At 40.4% G+C, this 20805-nt stretch overlaps 2 protein-coding genes across 2 annotated transcripts in view; both read right to left on the minus strand.

Moving 5' to 3' along the window:
• Positions 1 to 13208, minus strand: part of chchd6b (coiled-coil-helix-coiled-coil-helix domain containing 6b) — a 49588-nt gene extending 36380 nt beyond the window's left edge. Inside the window, exons 1-4 of the mRNA XM_084543383.1 lie at positions 12849 to 13208; positions 11535 to 11616; positions 11079 to 11118; positions 9798 to 9954 (exon numbers count right to left, since the gene is read on the minus strand). Coding sequence (XP_084399509.1) covers positions 9798 to 9954; positions 11079 to 11118; positions 11535 to 11616; positions 12849 to 12932 — 363 coding nt within the window. The 5' untranslated portion in view covers positions 12933 to 13208. The remainder of the gene's footprint in view (positions 1 to 9797; positions 9955 to 11078; positions 11119 to 11534; positions 11617 to 12848) is intronic.
• Positions 13209 to 13349: 141 nt separating this feature from the next.
• Positions 13350 to 20676, minus strand: tpra1 (transmembrane protein, adipocyte asscociated 1). Its single transcript, XM_084543382.1, has 11 exons — positions 20523 to 20676; positions 19518 to 19701; positions 19264 to 19396; positions 19069 to 19155; positions 18041 to 18113; positions 17820 to 17899; positions 17595 to 17705; positions 17433 to 17493; positions 16394 to 16496; positions 15836 to 15916; positions 13350 to 15493 (listed from the first exon to the last, which is right to left on the minus strand). Exons 2-11 carry the CDS (start codon positions 19688 to 19690, stop codon positions 15223 to 15225), a joined length of 1173 nt encoding a protein of 390 aa, XP_084399508.1. The 5' UTR covers positions 19691 to 19701; positions 20523 to 20676; the 3' UTR covers positions 13350 to 15222.
• Between the last annotated feature and the right edge of the window lie 129 nt (positions 20677 to 20805).

A 20805-nucleotide genomic window follows, 5' to 3' on the forward strand; every position in this document is an offset into this window, starting at 1 on the left:
GACTATAAACAAAGGCCAGAGTGTCACTTGATTAATTAGTGATGAGATAGATACACGGAATAGCTGCTTATCCCTTATCATTTTCCCTGTTGACAGGAAGCAGGCCAATGATTCAAAATAATTAGTGGGAATCTGCCTTCAGCACATTTATCTTTTTCTGTATTAATTATTCCACTTTTTCCATTAAACATAAACTGCTACTACAACAAAGCTTGAACAGAAACTAAGACAATGATTTTCACTTGTTTATCGTTATTTGTAAGTAAGTAAGGTGTGGCTCCTTGATTTTCAAAATGCACCATTGTCTGCACTGTCACACAAGAACAGACAAAATAAAAACCACCCAGTAATAAGCAACACACCCCAGAGACGTAAGATGCATGTGAAAACATTTGCACCCGCTGTTATGTTAAGTCACACACTGGCGCTATCTTGATGCACATTATCACAGATGAGTGTTACATCAATGTGTTGACGCTTAGGTGCCCCTAGTCCAAGGGTGTACGCATTTAAAACACATGACTGTCATTTGATCTGTAAAAATCTGAACACATTTCAAATTGCCTATAGACAAGAGAGTTACTTTGCAAAGTCACAAAAAAATCTGCCATGCCGAAAGTTTAACTTACACTCCCCACTTCTGACATAGCTCAGCACTCAGCGCTGCAGTCTGTGCCGAAACCTGATGTGAACCTTCCCAAAAACGTAACTACACGTCATGTCGATGCAGAGCACAGTAACTACTTTTGGTTCAAAATGCATCTTCTCCTCTACGTCTCTCAGTGGCCGCACTAGCACACGATATTCATCCTCATTCTGACTTCTACACACCATCTATGCTGACGACGTCCTCTCTCTTTTCCGTGAAAAGTAATTAATTGTGTCCCTCATTTATTAGCTCCAACTCCAATATACTGCGCTCGGTTCCGGTCACCGCTGTCGTGAGAAAACCAGCCCAACACAGTGGCATAGAAATCCCACCGCTAACTAGCGTTGATTACAGAGCGACACAGACATACCATACCATATCTGCTTTGATTGAAATTCAGAATTATGAACTAGACTTGGGGAACTCCAAGCGGCCTCTTCAGTATAATCTAGCATGATCAGGAAGTATCTATGACAGGGAGTTTAGCAGCTGCTATCACCAGCATGAGAGCTGAATGAAGCAAAAATATTTGCGGTAGAGAAAACATGGTGTCCACCCTTCAGTACAGCATAAAGAGACCTGCACAATATTACAGTACAGTACGCTTTCTAACTTCTGTTTGAAGTTGTTAATGCTTTCATCTCAATCCATGGCAGTTAGTTTTTAGTTATCATTTGCCAATGCAACACCTACAGAGGCTTTTGTGGGTGCCTGCATCAGAGGTAGAGGGTTATTAACACATCCACTCCAAATGCACAGACCCATGTCGGGAGAACATAACACATACATATGCATGAATCATCACACTAACACCTGTGGGTGATGCGCACACCTTTATACACCCACAACAGAAACCCCACAAACACATACGCATGCGCACACAGTACAGTAGAAACACTGATGGCATGAATTGGTTAGTTTAGCTGTTTGCTCATTAAATGTGTGTTTTCATCACATAGCCGAGGGAGGTTAAATGAATTAACACTTCATCATCGCCTGCTTTGCCACCCCAGATTGTCACAGAGACAGATAGCAAAGAAGACACTGCAGAGAGAGAGAGAGAGGATGCAGAAATAGTGATGTCATTTGAGTAAGAGAAACAGGCTTTGTTGGAGAGTATATCGAAAGATTGGGTAGTAAAGTGATGAGAAACAGTAGCCCTAGGAATCATCAGTCTTTTCTATTCATTTGCAACACAGGTAGGTTAAAAAAGTCACGTATTAGACATTTTGTTTGATAGGTTTAAACTATGAGAAAAGAAAACAAATAAAGGAAAGAAATCTGTTTCAGTAAATTATATTGTTCACTGGCAAATAAAAGAGTCAAAATTTACTGCACATTATTCAGCACATAAAGTAAGATGAAAGTAATACAGTGCTCCAAATATGCAACAGTATTGGTCAACCATAAATGTTTAATATTTTACCGAAAAGTATGGAAGACTAATTATTTCTTTAATATGTAAAACTATGCATCTCTGGGAATGCAAAGTTTTATCAGCTGTGCATTGGCCGTTATTCGCCTTGTTGACTGCCATCGCACTATATATATGTATATATATATATATATATATATATATATATATATTTATATATACACAGTATATACTGTATATATATATATATACACACACGCACACACTATAACTAAATCCTTTAGAGGATATTTACAGAATATAGACAGTACATGTATAGTTGAGAGCAGTGGTATAGTTTAACAAATGATATATAGCACACAGAATTAAGTATGTGCATTAATGACAGTTTCAGTAGATTGTAATATGCAGAATAAGTATGTGACAGTAGATACATCTCTGAAGTTCTACCTTGATAAACATGAAATGTGAGTGTGAAAAATGATAAATTGTTAAAAACTGATAATATTCTTCAAAGAGGCCTTTGCACAAAGCAGTTACATAACACCGCAGTCTTCATTTTCGACAACAGACTCACGATTTGCTTAACGGACAAGAAATCTTGAAAATTCAGAAACCTTTGACTCCTGCTTTGATTGTTGCAACATGATTCAATCTGTTCTCCTAAGAAGACAATCATCTGGGAAACATTATTTTTCCTCAGGATAATCAGTCTTGTCCAGCTGTCTCATTGCATCACAACTGCTCTCGGATGGGAGAGGTATTCCACTCCTACACATTTGTCCTTTGAACCGACAGGATTTGTGAGAGACGCTCTCTCACTGCCGTGCACCGATCAAAATCTCCTCATCCGGTGAGCGCGCTGCTCGTCAGCAATTACCGCTGCTCGAGACGATGGGGGTGCTGTACGTGTGTGTGTGTCTGTGCGTGAGCGTGCACAAAGGGCTTAGCTGCTTTAACATGCAGAAAAGATGTCAAGTCTGTGATTACGCTAGCTGATAACAAGTGGTTTATCCGCGTGTGAATGTGTCTGAGTGGCTGTTGTATTTTATACTCAGTCAGTTTCTATGAGAATTAAATTCGGCGTTTATATCCGTGTGTGCATATGTGCTCCTTCACAGTACGTCACACCCGCAGATTCAGAAACCGACACCACAGCAATCTGTACACCTCTCTTGCTCCGCTGACAAACCCCAACTTGTTTTTCAATTAATTCTTTTTATTGATCTATTTTTCCTCATCTCTCAGTTATTCTCTTTTCATCCTCCTTTCTGTCTATAGCTAACAAGCAGGGCTGGCTATTTAGTTGGCCAACAGTCAGATTGAAACATTTGAATCTATTACTACACTACTCTCCAGGTCTTTTCTCTTTGCCTTTCAGCTCCTGCAGTCCTTCCCTGACCACATTTCTGTTCCTCTGAGTTCCCTGTCTCATCTCTGGGCTAATGCTTCCATGTTCTTTTCTGCCTGAGCCATTGCCTACAATCATACATTAGCGACAAAGACCTTTCAGTCCTCTCTCACAGGTTAGTCAAGTGCAAAAAGAGGATGCTTACTTAAAGAGGATTTTTACTTTGTGTACTTTGTGTACTAGCAACCACATACAACCTCAAAGGTCTTGTTGCAGTGCCATTTGTATTTCCAAGTTATCTGCCCAAAAATGTTGCCCTATTATTAGATGAAAACCAGCAGAGCATCCTATTTCACGACAGACATTTACACCGAAGGGAAAGCACAGGTGTAATAATGATGGCTCGGTTCCATTAAGGGCTCTACACCTGTGCTAGAGTGTCTGCTGTGAAAAAGCTCTGTGCTTATTTGAGATATAAATTGTCGTCTTGGTTCAAATGAAAAATAAAACGGCCTGAACTAACACATCTGGTGCTAAAACACAGACACTAAAGCAAACTGATGGGATTGGAATTGACAGAATAACGTAGCCACAGGCTGGTTCAGGAGGGACGAGTGAATATTTTCTAAGAATGCCAACACAGTATGTGAACTCAGAGATAAAGGAAACACTCAATTAAAACATTAAAAAAGTCAATAAACATGAGGGAATGAGCTGAAACAACAATACAGTGATCTATTGCAGAGAATTAGAGCCAGTGATCAGACCAATGTTTTTAAGGCAACAGAGGCAAGCCTGCTGGTTAGCGAGAACATCTTGTAACTGAAAGGCCACATATTCAGTGCAAAACACAACATTTGCACCCTTGTCAAGTGTCATTTCTCAGCATTTCCACCCAGCAGCTGGGCAATGCTGTTAACATGTGTGGCATCAACTGCTGTGGTCTGAGTGTTTGTCATCTCAGGTCCGACTCTAATGAATGCTGGGCTTTTCACCCTGGTTTTCATCATCTTTCTTTTGGACAGTGTCAAATGCTTCACTCTGAGTCATCACTCACACACGTGCACACACGTGCACACACACACACACACGTGCACACACACACACACACACACACACACACACACACACACACACACACACACACACCCACACACACACACACACACACACACATAAGACAGATAAAGAGAAAGGAGACAGAAGAGGAGGAATAGATGCTGGAAGAACATGCTGCCCAGAAGCACATGTTGCTGTGCAGAGCAAGCGTTCATCCTGCCTTTTAAGCCCCAGCTAGCCAAACATGCTTCAACAGTGCCATCTAGTGACAATTTACAGCGTTCCAAATAACCCAAATAAGGTTGAATCGTGTTGTAAATCAAAAAACAAAAATATGCAACTACTAGTAATATGTGGTGAAGTGTCATGTGGTTCTGACTACACCTGAAAAACTGAAGATATCATACTTAAAGCTTAATTTTCCAATTAGGAAAGGGTCGCGCGCGGGGGGGGGGGGGGGGGGGCTGGAGCCTATCCCAGCTGTCATCGGGCGAGAGACGGGGTGCACCCTGGACGGATCACCAGTCTAACTAATTTAGAATCCCCAATTAACCTAACCCGCATGTCTTTGGATGGTGGGAGGAAGCCGGAGTACCGGTAGAGAACCCACGCAGACACAGGGAGAAAATGCAAACTCCACACAGAACCCGGAACCTTCTTGCTGTGAGGCAACAGCGCTAACCACCACGCCACTGTGCCGCCCAGTGACATATAATATGGAAGACATTACAGAGCTACTCGGTCTGCTCCTTAAATATATTTTCAGCAATCTGGTGAGGGTGTTAAAGGAAGGAGGTGGTGTAAGAGAAGAGGGACATCAGGAATGACCAAATGGGTGCATCGTCTCTTTTCACACATTTCAGTTCAAACTGCAAAGCCATTTGCAGTCATCTCAAAATATCATTGTTTATTTGTGAAATAAAGGATTCTGACTTCTTTTGGCAAAAAGCGTGTCACAGCCTACAGTAGCACAGCTTTAATTGAAGCACACTCTGTCTCATTTGCATTGTGTGAAATACTGGGAAAGCATGACACGCTTGAAGGCAGAGGCAACTCGACCTTCCTGTCACAAAATTTAATGTGAAGTTTGTGGGAGTAGAGGAAATGTCACTCCTGGGCTTAAATTGGCTATAAAGAGGAAGGCAGAAGAAAAAAAATGTTCACAGCAAAACTGACATGAAAATTGCTTCCAGAGTTAATAAACTTGGACGGAGTAGATTAGAATTAAGACAACTGAATCAGAGATTCATAATCTATAGATGTAATACTACAGCATGCAATAATACAATAGAAACTTTCAGTAACACTGGATTAAACTATCACTATGTCAGCTGTATGAATACCTGTGTTTCTGCAAAAGTAGGCAAATGGGCAGCTGTTCCCCATGTACTTCACCCTGCCTTGTTTTCTGTTACATTTACATGTGCAGTATCTGTGTTATTCTAATGTTTACTGCTTCTTTCTTCTTGTTTTATTTAACCGTATGCACAGGGATTTCTTGAATTTTACTAAACAGCTCAAATAAATTGTACCCACTGAATTTGTTCTTTATCACAGATTTTTTTTTTCTCTCGTGGAGACAGCAGATCAAAACAGCTTTAAATACACAAGACTACATTCACCCTTGACCCACACGCAGGTAGTCCATTTTTCACACCCTCCCTCTCATCAGGTTTCAGAAATTAGATAGTTTGAAGCAGATGCTTGTTATAGCCTGCATGTGTGCGAGAGATTCTCAGCAGTGAATACCTGTGCATACTAATTGCATTTTATGTGCGGGAGGAATGACACCTCTGAGGTGGAGAGAACAGGCAGGGGAAAAAAAACAAACACAGGAGGTGCTAATGAAAGACAGGAGAGGAGAAGAGACTAGGTGTTAATGTAACTTGTCATCTCTTCTGTGGCTTCACTCAAGGTGTAGCTGTTAAATATAGGCTCAGAATAAGACAGGATGACACGCCGTGTAAGCCAAGACATATACACCTTTGCAGGTGGGGTGAGAAGTTGGACATCATCAGAAACAGGGGTAAATATGATTCAGAACTTTTGTGGTTAAAAAAAACAAAAAAACAAGCTAAAATCAAATCAAATTATTCAAAAGCTGACTATAACATTGCTATCATTAGATCTAATCTAGCTATGGTGATGGTATTCACCCTGATTTCAGCAGCACTCCGGTATTTCTTCAATGACTGTGAAACAACGCTGTCAATGGCCAACAGTTGGCTGCGGGTCATCGGATGACTGAGCACGTATGATCAGCAGTGGATTAGAGACGAGAGCGGAGAAGGAAGAAATAAAAGTAAGCTAACAACAGAGTCAGGGAGGCACACACAGAATGATCTTCTAATTTTCATCTGTCGGACGGTTTCTAGCTCTTCCTAGCTTCCAAACTCTTCCTTCTGCCACCTGCTGGTATGGAGAGTTATTTCCTCTTATGCAGGTATGTGCTAGTTGTATTTTAGCGTGTGCTCAAGTGCAACTTTTGGCCCAGATATAGGCAAGATGTGTCTAGGCCAGTAGTCCATCATGAATTACAGCTAGGCACAAACAGTATAAGCTATATGAAATATGATGGCACACGTGGAGGGAGTTAACCCTGTCAGGTGCAACAAATGCAAATGTAAATGCTGTTCCAAACAAAAATATACCACAGTACAAAAAACTTTCAAACCTGAGAATACAGCATTGACTGAACTGTGAATGAGCCTTGCAAGCAGATATATCTAAACAACATGTATATACACACACAGACATTCCTCTGATGTAAATCAACAGAGCCAGTTTAATGCACACACATGCATATGCAATGATAGATACAGGGACAGATACACGCACACACAAATAGTCCCGGTGGTGGCGGTTGGTGCTGAGGCAGGGGTAAATGGCTAATGTGAGTATTTGTGACAGGCAGCCTGAGGCAGCAGTGTGGAGAGCAGCTCAGCTCCTCGACAGGTATTGCCTTCCCACCTCCCTCATTTCCTTCTTCTCACCCCCACAGTAGCACACAGCCTGCGTGCTGGGGAGCCAGCAGTGCACATTGGGAAATAGGCTGGGGGGTGATCGTTTTATATACAGTATGTTTGTGTATTATAAAGGTGTCACAGCAGTGTGTGTGTGTGTGTGTGCATGTGTGAGCAGAGATCTGTGTGCACGTGTCAGCCTTTTCCTCAGAGAAGTGAATGAGCTCCCAAACTACAAACAACACAGAGATGCCGATTCGCACTGGATTAGTATTATCACAGAACCTCTGTGTTACGAGAAATAGGGTTGGTAATTTGCAATGTCATTTTTACTTACAAATTACGGACATGGCCGATTCGCGCAGGTTTAAGATCACAGACCACCTCCGCTATTATTACAAATTACCGGAGGTCCCCAGATAAAACTAGTCCTGTGCGAATAGGGAAGGTAAAGGTAAGAGAGGGGGCTGGGGAAGTGTGTAATCTAAGCCTCCAGCTGTGTTGTTGCCGGTGGATGCAAGGTCGATGGAAAATGCTAAGAAAATGGGGAAGCCCACCTGCTGAGCATTTGTGACTGGAGGAGTTTTTAAAACAGATTCATGAGTTCTTTGAATCTCATTAAAAGGTGAAGCAGCACAATGAAAACAGGAGTATTTTCTTTATGATTTTAGGATTAAAGTCTGCTTGTTGTTTTTTTTTCCTTTGGTTAATTAAGTAGGAGCCCCATTTTAGGCATGGCAGAAATCAAGCTGGGAAATAATGAAAGCGTCGACAGCCAGAGGTGAGACAGAACAAGATGGACAGGTGAGAACAGACAGGCTAACTGGGGGGGAGTCACATCAACCATGACAGTCATAATTCTCTCCAAACACACTCTACAGGCATCTACTTCATTTCTATCATCACCCAAAGAAGCAAAAAAACTAACTCTCCCTTCACTTAAACATCCAGATAAAATTCTACTTTGCACCCATAACCAGCTAAACACACACACATACAGATACGCTGTATTGACTTGTCATGACAGAAAAAGTAGAAAACAAGGCTTTGAGGGAAGAGTGTTCAGTTTCTCATTGGGATGCAACATTATTAAATGCTTGGAGCCCCTATCAGTGTAAGCTAAGCCAGCAGCTTCATTCAGTATTCATTACAGCTGGCTGGCACACCAAAAAGACACTGCTGGACGAATCAATTGGAGAGGAGAAAGAGACAGAGAGGGAAGGATGGTAGGAAATCCACATTGTTTAGCTTTATCAAAGCAAAGCACGTGAAAAAGAGCAAGGAGAGAACAGCTACTTAATGATTAGCAACAGCTCATCGCTCATCAATATACACGCTGCTAATAAAACAAACTCCCCCTCCAAGGTACACGCACACACATACAGAAAATAAACTGGAATGTGCTTTTGTGACACAGTCATTTCCTAATTTTCCATAAAAATGTTTCACTCCTACGCACAGCATAGTTGATTTACTCATCATCAATTTGAATATGAACGACAGTATGTGTCTACAAGCGCATTTGAAAAAGCAGAAGTGTCACCGAGTCTACATGACCATCAACACAGGCACTGTAGTCAACAATCACACTGCGCTTTAAAAGCCAGACTACTGCCGAAAGCCAGGGGGGATCAGACTGCATAGTGTTGCGGAAGGGAAGGTCTTTTCTGCTATGGACGTTGCTCTAATAAAGTACACATACTGAAACGCCACCATCATATTTAATCGCTACAAACAACCTTAAAAACTAAGAATCAACAACTAAACAACTAAAAAGGGAATGCACTCAGACCTCACCATGCTACATTAGTGAGCAAACAATAGATGTGTAAACATTAAACAGAGCAACAACCAGCAGGAGGCATTATATGATAGTCCATAATCTGCTTCCGCAAAAATGCCTTTGTGATTTCTCCTCTGCATAACAGACACCAGAGTTATACATGATATTAGCTTCAGTCCAGAAGTGACATTAACAGTCTGGACAGTAGAGGGTGCTGTTTGTTACTACAAAAGTGTTGCTGTTAAGAAGAAGACTGTTAATCTTGCCAAAAAATACAGCCTGTATATGATCAGTTGTGTCATTAAGTTCAAATCATTCGCCCGTTTGATACAATTTGGTATTTCTACACATATATATTTAAGAAGTGTGTTATTTATATGACATAAATGTATTTAACAACAATCCTTTTAGTGAATAACTCATCCTGTCAGACATCAATAAATTACAAAAATTGATAAGAAAATGGTGAATTATGTCCCAGACAAACAATTTTTAAAACTTTAAACCTCATTGTCTAAAAATATGTCTGCATAAGATAACATGAATGTGATTAAAGTGAAACTTTAGTGACAAGTGAATGAAGTTGTAAACGTATCTGCACAGAAAGCATCACTCACCAGCCTCTTGGCCTTTTCTTGCGATTCACGGGCCTTCCCTTTCTCCATGATGAGGGCGGGGGTCACCTCATCCAGGCCTGCGGCTTTTACAGCCTCCTTCTCCCGCTGGGCCAGTCTGGCCAACTGCTCCTGCACCAAGGCCTGTTGACGCTCAAAGCTAAAGTAGGAGAAGATAAGATCTGTTAACCTTTAACACTTTATTTATCCAGTGAAAGTCTACTCAACATGCTAGTGCTTGTTGACACAGAAAGCCATCCACCGAGGTCAGAGACATCATGGTTTCTGTAAAATCCTGAAATTCTGTGGACAAAGTCTCCAGAAGACAAATAGTTTTTGCATATTGTGTACTTCTGCACTGTGGTAAAGGCAGAATGGAAATGTGCTACTTATGAAAGAAGTTCTAATCTATTTTACCATTGTTACTGTTTCATTGTATGTCTAGTACCTGGGTTATCATCTGACTCTTAAACTGAGTCCGGCTCACAGCTTTTTGTCTCATAGAAAATAACTATGAAAAAAGAACTCTTGACTGAAATTAAATGGAGATTATGGCAAGGACAAGACTCACGAATGTTCAAAGGAGTCAAATTAAAATATAACCGTAAAATTTATTCTTATTAGAATATGAGTCTGGTAACACCCTACTGTGATTTTATTATGGTTTCAACTGATGCAGAGAAAGTAATAGCTCTGCACACAATTGGATGGTCCTACAGAACTCAGCTGTTTTATATACTTGCCACCTCTCCTAGATATTGTGTGACTATGTCAACACAAAAGGCTCAATTTACTGTACATATAGGAAAATCTAAGCTATGTATATCTAAGTTTGCTGCACTCACAAGCTCACTTTATAATATTTTATCACATTCAGGGAAGTGTGAATTTAAAGTCTGCCATGATCAATTTACTGTCATAAAAGTGAATAAAAGTTACAGTGGATCCCTGATCTAATTATGTCAGGGTAACAACTCAAGTCGGGACATTTTTATTGATATAACCTAATATCACAAATTTGTCTCAGAAGGACAATCTGTACAGCATACGAGGCACTGTATCCAGGTCCTTTCAGAAGGAGACTGAAAGGATGCTGAAAACTCAGGAAGTGCAGAAGAGAAGGGATTCCTCTGTAGGAACGCAACAGATGGCATGTGTACAGAATAGAAAACCCAATATATTTACAATGTGAACATTCAATATGAAAAACAATGATAGATTGTAAACAAATGAATTAATTAAAAAGGACAGTGACATGGACATTTTGACATTATGAGTACCTACTTTTCACGCATTTCTTCCTGTATTTCTGCAGAGGAGGGTCCTGTTGGTTTTGGACATAAAAATACACAACATAAATATATTGGCAACTACAATATGGATTAGCTTGCAGAGTGTGCAGAAGAGTTAAAGTATGACCCACTGGGTTCATCATTGGCATGAAAACTGTCTATAAAACCATAATGATTTCAGTAAGCAACGGCTTAATTCAATTGCAATTACAAAAAAAACAATAAACATACAGCACAGCTCTAGACAAACACACACTCTATGTTTAATTATACGAATAAATGAGAGCACATCATTGATACAGCTTATGCTTACTGTGTTCTGTCCTTTCCCTAACGACAATGTAAAAAAACTTTTTCAGCAATCGCTGCATGAGGACATATCTGCTGAGATACTGGGACTACCAAAGAGAAGTCTGTGACAAAGGGAACGTCTTTGACTGAAACTTACTTGTTGTTGGTTTGTGGCTGACTGGCTTGTTGCTGCCAGCCTCCTGAGACTCCCGCATCCGGCGGAGAACATCCTCAGAGAGCTGAACAAGATTATGGGAATAAACATAGGCATGTTGCAGGACAACAGGAGAACGTCGTGGTAACAATAGCAGATTACAGCTTTATGAGTTAAGATAAGATAAGATAAGATAAGATAACACTTTATTGTCTGTTACACAAGGTTACAGAAAATTGTCTTTGACAAGCTCCAGTCACAAGAAAAACATTCACACAGACATATACAAACAGGACATGGGGTTTTGAGGTATCAGCTGACTGTGGTGTTCATTTAAGGAGTCCATCACCCAGTGGAGTGTCCTTAGTACACTTAATATGTCCCTACCAGACCCAAAATATGTGCTGCTCTACGGCTGTGCCTGACCTCTCTGACCACTTTAAATGGTGGGACAGCTATCAGGCTACATGGACGAACACTTATTTTACAGTACATTATTGATTTGCACTCACTTACAAGTTCATTGGGTACGCAAGAGGAAATGAAAGCATTCTAAACAGTCCTGCACTAAATCTTATTTTAATGAAGGTTATGGTTTTCAGCATTGGTTTCAAATAACTGAGAGAGCTGTTGATTCAACTGTGTTTTGTCGTACTGTTGAACTGTATTGTGTTGTACCTATTATTTTGACAGCCCCATTTTAGTCACACTTTGTAAAGAGCACCACAAACTGCATCCAATCACTACCTTTCTGGTGATGTTCCAACATAACCTGAACACTGTAACAGTCACGTGCAGCACTGTTATACCGGAATGCGTTCATTTTCACTGGTGTACCTAATGAACTGGCAAGCGAGTGTATTCCCCTACTGTACAGTTAGCAGGTTTAAACTGGATAATAGTCTGTATGAAACTACACCTGTTTTGTCCCGTTTGCTTTTACTATATCATTGAATGTACTGTCTATGAAAGTAACGTAGCGTTACATTAGGAATATACAGTATGTTGAAGTCATAGCATATTAGCTAACATTTCGCTGAGGTAGTTTCGCCAACGTGTAGCTTAATGCTGTATAAACATCGGGTTTACAAGCATTTTGTGACTAGCTGTTATTTTAAGAGTAGCAGGCTGACATTATACCTGTCACAGGACATAACGGTCAGAGGGGGTTATGACCGGGTTCAGTTGAGGACGTGGGACCTGTTAGGCTTTCAGACCACCTTACTGTCTGACAGACCGAACCATAAAACCCCATAAACGTTATTTGCATTAGTCGCTATTTCTAACAAGTTAATTTAAACTCTGGCTGTTTCATACCTTCACCCCTTCGATTACTGTGACCTTCTCGTCTTCGTCCAGACCGAATGACACTTTCCTCGCCGTGCTTCCATTTCCCCCCATGTTGTCGGCCGGATGTCCGTTCCCACACTTTTAAGAGCTAATAATAAAAGCTCAGTTCTCACGGGGAAACATAAACGTGAAAGCGGCTGGAGTCGCCGCTCCACAGCGGCCGGTGGTCAAAATACTCCAATAAAGGTCACTCTGGCACCGCAGTATCCTCAGAGCTCATTGGTCCAATGAAAACGCATCATAAGTGGACGAAAGGCTGATGGGAATTGTAGTTACACGTTTCTCCGACGGCCGACGGAAAGTGACCTGTGAATCTTAACAAGTACAACATAAAGAGGCACAAATCCTGACTGAACAAATGTTCTGTGATGATCACGTTACATGTAGCAGACTGTAGTTACCACAGGAAAGCAGACTGTGGTGTGATATCCTATTTTTTTTTTTTTTTTTTAACAATAACCAGAAATGAAGAGGCCATGGTTTATTTAGTTGTTCATAAAATGCTCACGCAACACATTGCACTATTAAGGGCGGAATACTGTACAATCGATGCGCTGAAATGAAAAGGCAATTCAAACACCATTTGCACAATGATTTCACCATCAAACATTTTATGCATCGAGAGTGGACTTGTGTAGCCACACACCATGTGAACTGATGTCATGGAACAGCTAAATGATTTCCAAATATCCAACTCCCAAGGAATACAACAATGTTCCCCAGCACTAAAATTTGAACAGAAACTACTTAAAGGAAAATGAACACAGAAATTCTTGGAAACACATCTTTGCAAGTTTGCTCATAATTATGTAAAAGTAAATGCACCACGGCATTTTGTGCATAGGTGACCACCACTGATGAATACTGCCAGCTTAAATACAGCAATCAATTCATACCAAACATGGTCTTTTTGGAATACTTACATACATACATACATACATACATAATGTGATATGAGGTGATTTATAAGAATTAGGTTGACAATTTCTGATTTCACAATTACTTGAAAAGAACAAAACACAGACAAGGAGCAATATTAATCAGCCTTGTAATAATATAATGGTGGTACTAATAGCGTTTCATTAGTTGTAGGTACAGTGTGTAGGATTTCTCTGCCCAATAATGTAGAAGCGGCAAACGTCCATGCTGGAACCTTTAGTTTGTCAATTCTGGGCAACCGTGGAAACATGGTCTGCTCTGTTTTGAAGAGGATTATACAAACCTATAACGAAATCCTAATCATGAATTTTATATTCCATCTCTGACAATAAATCACCCTAAATCCCACACACTGGGTCTCCTTTTTGATATAGAGAAGCTGTATCAATACCACCACTTAGACTGACCAATACTGTTTCTGGTCTAATTTCACCAACAGCATCCTCTTTCCCAGCAAGCAGAACTGCACTACATTATGTTACGAAATAAAAACATGTTTGAACTGGAATGCACAAAATGGTTTCTGATCTGCAAATCACACAGAAAATAGCAAAAGCTTTTAGTAGCAGGAATGACTGATCTGGCGCAAGAATTTAAAGCAATAGCAGAAAATACACCAACGCTCAAATAAATGAAAAGCAGGGAGCTTATACATGAAATGCAATTTCAAATATGCTTGTGTGTCTGTCATTCCTAATAGATGGCCTTACAGATGTTTTCTAACCTTTAACATTATAGCATTGCTATAATATTATATTGCTATGTCACACATCACATAAACACAGTTCACTTGTTAACAGCAGGGACAGCACCTATTTCAGAAGACAAAGTACACACACTGAAATTAATTAGCACACGCCCTTGCACAGGGATCAGTAGTACAAACTGAAGCCACACACCTGATACAAGGCAGCTGATGATGAAATCAGTTGAGATGCTGTTATTCAGAGCATTTTGTGGGAATGTACAGATGTTGAGTTGTCCCCAAAAGAAAGTTAAATTGATTTTACAGACCTGGGTACATGAAATGAGGTTAAAACATCAACAGAGGAATGACAGAAAACGTCCCGTCGGTAAACTCCCACGTCTAAGAGCCTGCAGGACAGAATCAATATCAAGGCTGTCAGGGCCACAATGAAGGGCAGTACTCCTAATATGGAGCTATAGCAGCAGTGCACTCTGGCAACAGTGTTACAAAAGCAATTGCTAAACTCAGTCCCCCACAGGCAAGCGAAGGTCTCTCCTTAAGCGTTCACTTGTTAATTTATTCTGGCCTCAAGCAGTATCCTTCCTTGGTATCGAGCCGCTTTGTTCTGCATTTTTTTGGCCAACATTTCTGATGGCCATCCTGCCTAACACACAATTCATGCACAACATTGAAGTTCAGTTGTACAAATCCTCTTCACACGTTGATAGGTCTCCATCGGTCAGCTTCGATGCTGTTAATGCTGCTGGACCCATAGGGTCCGGAGGCAACATCGTCAAGGTACGCTCCAACCATTCGAGAGCTGCTTGGACCAGAGCCATCGATTTGGGTGGAGGAGTAGTACAGGCCCTGGTCAGTCAGCTCTTTGCGGGAAAGTGTTGCAGCGATAGTTGGGGGAAGGTGGACATCACTTTCATCTGGCTCATCCACCTGTGACTTGTAGGAGAATAGGATCTTTGGCTCTGAGCTGCAGAAAAGAAAAAAATAGTAACATAAAGAGAAAAGCAAGGTCAGCTTTTTTTCAAATGTTACATTGACAAAGATAACATCAATTATGATCACCAGGACCTTGAGACATGTCACAAGACTGATGGACAAATGATAATAAGTATTTTACTACCTTCTTACATTAGATTAAAAGTCAGAACTTTATAACTGATGCCACTATCTACAGACCTTCGTAATAAAAATGAAAGACTTTTTAATACCTTCAAAATGTCTTTCTCTAAAGAACTGATTTGAGAGATTTTTTACTTGTTTTCCTGGTCTGCAGACACGGTCATTCTGGAAATTTTGAATGACTACCTACCCAAAGAAGCCTTTGAGGAATGTGACATAAATGAGCGGAGCAAAGGTGGAGAAGTAGAGGAAGGTCGTGACATCCACACAGCTGGTTCAAGGAAGAGAAAGAGAACACAGTCTTATTAAACAGTTCTATCGGGGGCAGTTGTGGCTCAGTAGGTAGAATGGGTTGTCCACGAACCAGAGTGCTAGTGGTTCAATACCTGGAATGTGCCGCATGCCAAAGTGTCCTTGGGCAAGACACTGAACCACTGAACCCCCAGTTGCGTGGCACTGGCATGTGAATGTGTGTGTGCTTGTGTGAGCCAATGGATAGATGTGTCTGTGACTGTAAAGCGCTTTGAGTACCAATAGGTAGAAAAGTGCTATATAAAAACAAGGCCATTTACCATTTACCATGAACTTTAAAAGCACCCAACACTACATAGAGTCATCCCAGTGGTTTCAGCCAACAAAATTCAGTTACTCAGTTACTCTGTTCAAAAAACAGTTCCTGAACGTTTGTGGAGCATTACTTTTCAGTCAGACGTATGCAAGTGTGATGCCAACACAGAATAACACTGACCAGAGTCCCTCTATGATTCCAGCACATAGGAGGGCACTGCCCAGGCCCTGGACGAGGTTCAGTAAAGACAGGATGGCAGCATACACATAGAAACTCCTCTTAGCTGGACAAAGGAAGCACAACAAAGATTAATAGAAAGAACAAATGCTTTGAATTATTTGGAATTGGCACATTACACAGTGTTATACATCCTTGTGGGTATAAGGTTGCCATTCATCATAATTACATGAAATGTTAGACTTTTACAATTGTATAATAAACTCTGGCAGCCCTGGGCTAGTTTTAATAATCTGATTTATATACATATATAAATTATTTTTGCTGGGGATGCAAAAGCATGTCCCTGCTGGCACAGAGTGGGAGGCAGGGTACACCCTGTACAGGTCACCAGTGCAGGGCTACACAGAGAGACAAACAACTATTCATGCTCACATTCACACCTAAGGCCATATTAGGATTACCAATAAATCAAATATATATGCCTCTGGACTGTAAGAGGAAACCTAAACTCTCAGCACTTCTGTAACTTGCTTGGACTTAATTTAGTCCTCAAGCTACCAAAAATTGTCATGTGAAATATGCTGACTAGCCAAGCCATGCGGTAAAGCTCAACAACAATGCAATTCTCTAAGCCATTGAGTGGGGATTTGAAAATAACAATAATGTCGCCTGCACAGCAAGGGAAATACAGTGGCCTGAAGGAAGAGTGAATGTCTGATTGTGAGTTCCAGAAAGTTGGAGATAATTTAAATTACTGATCACAAAACGCCCTGTCAAATGTGAAAGTATTTGATTTTTTAGGTCCACATTCTTGATGTTTAATACTTTGAAATAATGTTTGCACAATAAAACCTGGGGGTTTAGTAATTTTGCACATGTCATAATTACTCTCAGATTTCTTGAAATACCTTGTAACAGTTCTGTTTCTTGCAAGTGCTGCATCCCTTACATTTCCACTTACACTACATTTCCATTTAGAAATCAATGTAATATGTAATTTATTAATTCAACTGTTCAGTCAATAAACTCTGTAACTTACATGGCAGAGATATCTTCTCCCTCAATGGAGTTTTAGGCAAGATCACAATCAAAGAGTACACCTGTTTAAAAGAATAACACCACCACAAGCCAAATATTAGAGACTGGTTATCAAGTATGGTTTGCTCATGTTGCTAGAGCTTCAGAGCTACAGGTTACTGACCAGGAAGAAGAAGCAGGAGCTGGCCAACCAGAAGTGCCGTCCTCCATGACCATAGATGTTGAAGTCTTCAGCGGATAGATGACTGTCAGGATACAGTATCTCTAGCGTTCCCTAAAGCAATGGATTATTTTATTTAACTGCATGAAGTATGAGAACTAAGCAATATTTCCTGCCATGGTGTCAAGCATTTATAACAATATCTAACCTCTTATCATCTGTTATTACCTGCGTGATGGAGTATGCCAGAGCCAACACAGCAGTAATAGCCAGTACACGCTTTATACTGGACTTACTCTCCAGGTGACCTAATTAATGGATAAACAATACTGTAAAAACAGAAACTCAGCAGCATAGTTATAATCAGGGCTTTAAAAATATCAGAGTGAACACCACACTTATTCATGTACACAGAAAACAGGAAATGAAACAAAAAGTATCAGACTAACCAAAAGCTAGTCCCAAGATGATCACACTGAGCTCAATAGCTAGCAAGAAGAAACGTGTGATTTCCCACAGCACCTAAAGAGACAACAAAGAACATGAGAAACCACTGGCAAAATATATCAGCTGCTGTAACACATACATTGAACTGAGGACATGCATAACTACACATGTTAAGTCAGACTCAAAAGAATTACATAATCGGTTTTCCTTCAGCAGCGCAGCTAGGACAAAGAACTATGAGAACAGTTGGTTCATCACTGTGAGCTCCGTAGGGATCTCTCTGGTATGTGGGGAATGTCAGTAGTGCTTTTCTTTTTAGACATGAAAGCCCCCAGTTATACTGCAGCTCATACTAGCCCCTCTGGGTCCTTAATATAAGACATCTCTGTCAAGATACTGTGATGACTGGTAACGCAGTATGAGTGAAGTATTTATACAACAAAGAAATCACTATCAGATACGTAAACTAGCTTTATGTACATGTAAAAAAGTTGTTATTTCCTGCAAATGTACCCTATTCACTTTTAACCATGAGTGTCTTGTGAATGTCACAGCTCACAATGTGTTGTCAGTCACAGTTTCAAAATGCACAGCATTCTTCCACGCAATAAAAATGAATAATCAATAATTAAAAATATATGTCCTGCTTTTATCACCATAAGTTATTACAAACTGTTATTCAATGTCCAGCTAAAACTATTTTAATACAAATAGCAGATATATCCCATGTACAGTAGAGTGTACTCTTTTGTTCATTATTTTACACAGATAATAATTAAACATTCTGCCTTGTTGTACAGTTCCAGTTGAAATATTAGTAAAGTAAAAAGGAAACAACTTTAACAGAGTGATCACTTTAGAGACCACAGCACGTTACACAACTGTAAGTGCCTATGTGGCTACCCATTGGGCATCTTTTGGATACCAGATTATACCTTAATGCTCCCTCAACTTGCAACCAAAAAACCAAACTTTTGATTTTAAGAGTTTTATACGACTTATACGCCATGATTTCTTAATACTTTCTTACTTTATCTACAATGGTGGCAGCACTGGATGCACTGACAGTCATGGACACTATAGCCCGGGTGATTCCAACTCCTGCTACAACAAAAACCTAAAAAAAACAACAACACACAGAACACCACATGTTAGACTATGCTAGACATTAACCATTCATGCTCACACTGTATACTATGTATAGGTTTTTAAACTGGTGTCCTACCAGCAAGTAAAATGTGACAAAGATGGGGCTTGAGGTGAGTCGAATCTTTGCCCTGGCCGAGGGCAGCTTCCACATCAGGAACACAAAGAAGGCCACATTAGGCACGAGCAGTAAAATGTCCCAGAACCGCACCCTAAGACAGAGAGGTGGTTATGAATGGAATCTGAAAGTATCATGAATGATTAACAACAAAGTGTGCTTTACGGACTCTTCTGCACTGTGCTTCCCAGTCATTTTATTAACAATGTGATTACCTGGATTCTCCAATGTCCTCATAGAGAACTTGGAGACACTTGTGAGGCTTGGTGATGTTGGCTTCAGTGTCGGGTTGCCAGGTTGGGAACGATGTTGTGTTCTGCTGTGGCGTGGGTGAAGCACTGCCATTGTACTGAGCAAACCCAACCACAGCAGTTACTGTGGCTAGCATGGTGTCAGAGCCTGAGAGGAAAGAGTGAATAAATAGGTTAATATCCACTAGCTTCACTAGACATGTTTGTTCTCTTGCCTGCACCTTATTGTATTTTTTATATGCCTATTTTATATTTTTATACTCTGTTTTTCTTATGCTGTTTTCGTTTGCCCTTCCACAAACCACATAGGAGATTTTGATTGTTGCTTTAGAGACAAGAGGGAGTTAAGATTTCAGGAGGTACTACTACGCAGGCACCTATCACAGCTTTCTCCTCTTAAATAAACATTATGTAACGAGACTGTCTGCTATTTCGGCCACTGTTGGAGTTGGCTTTAAAGTGTCAACTGGTAAAACTAAAATAATCCCGTTAACATTTACTTAACTCAACAGTTGGACAAGAGTCGCGTTACAACAGCCGACCTAGCTTAAGTGTGATAAACAAAAATGAAAACGGGGCGGAGTAAATTCGTCACCGTCCTCGATAGAAAAACTTAAAGTTAATAACGACTAGCTACTCACAACGCAGTCTAAGCAAGAAGGTTTATCACATTACTTACAGTTAATATTAAAGGGGTTTTAAGCTAACGCTGCTACGTTTAGCTTGCTAGCTTCCCTCGGAAAAGGCGTTGTTTGTGACTTAAATGATATTCCCTGCGCATTCACTGGAAACAAACACGGCAAAAAAACAATGCTGGACGTAAAAACGGCCTGTTAACTGGAATCCAGTACCACAGTATAAAAGCCGACTGGTTCGCGTTAGCATCAAAACAAACGTGATACGAGTACCAGCGTACGGACGCCGACCCACCGTAACGACAGTTTCACATAGTAAACATTAACATCTTACCGATCCAGAAGACTCAAATCCAAGGTTACAACTACTGTAAAATACTTGAGTGAACGATAAGACACGAACACAAGCTTCTCCAGTTGTCATACACACTGCAATCGACCAATACATCGATCACTAATAAGCGACATTGCTGTACTGGATACTTTCGTTAACAAATTTCCCAAGAGGTCAGCTGACACTCTCGCAGAGGAAGAATGCGCAACTCTCGCGAGATGACAATGTGACGTATGCGTTTTCATAGCTGGCTGCGGTGTTGCCTTTTAATTTAAATTATAAT

Source organism: Chelon labrosus (assembly GCF_963514085.1).
Source record: "Chelon labrosus genome assembly, chromosome: 4".
NCBI lineage: Eukaryota > Metazoa > Chordata > Actinopteri > Mugiliformes > Mugilidae > Chelon > Chelon labrosus.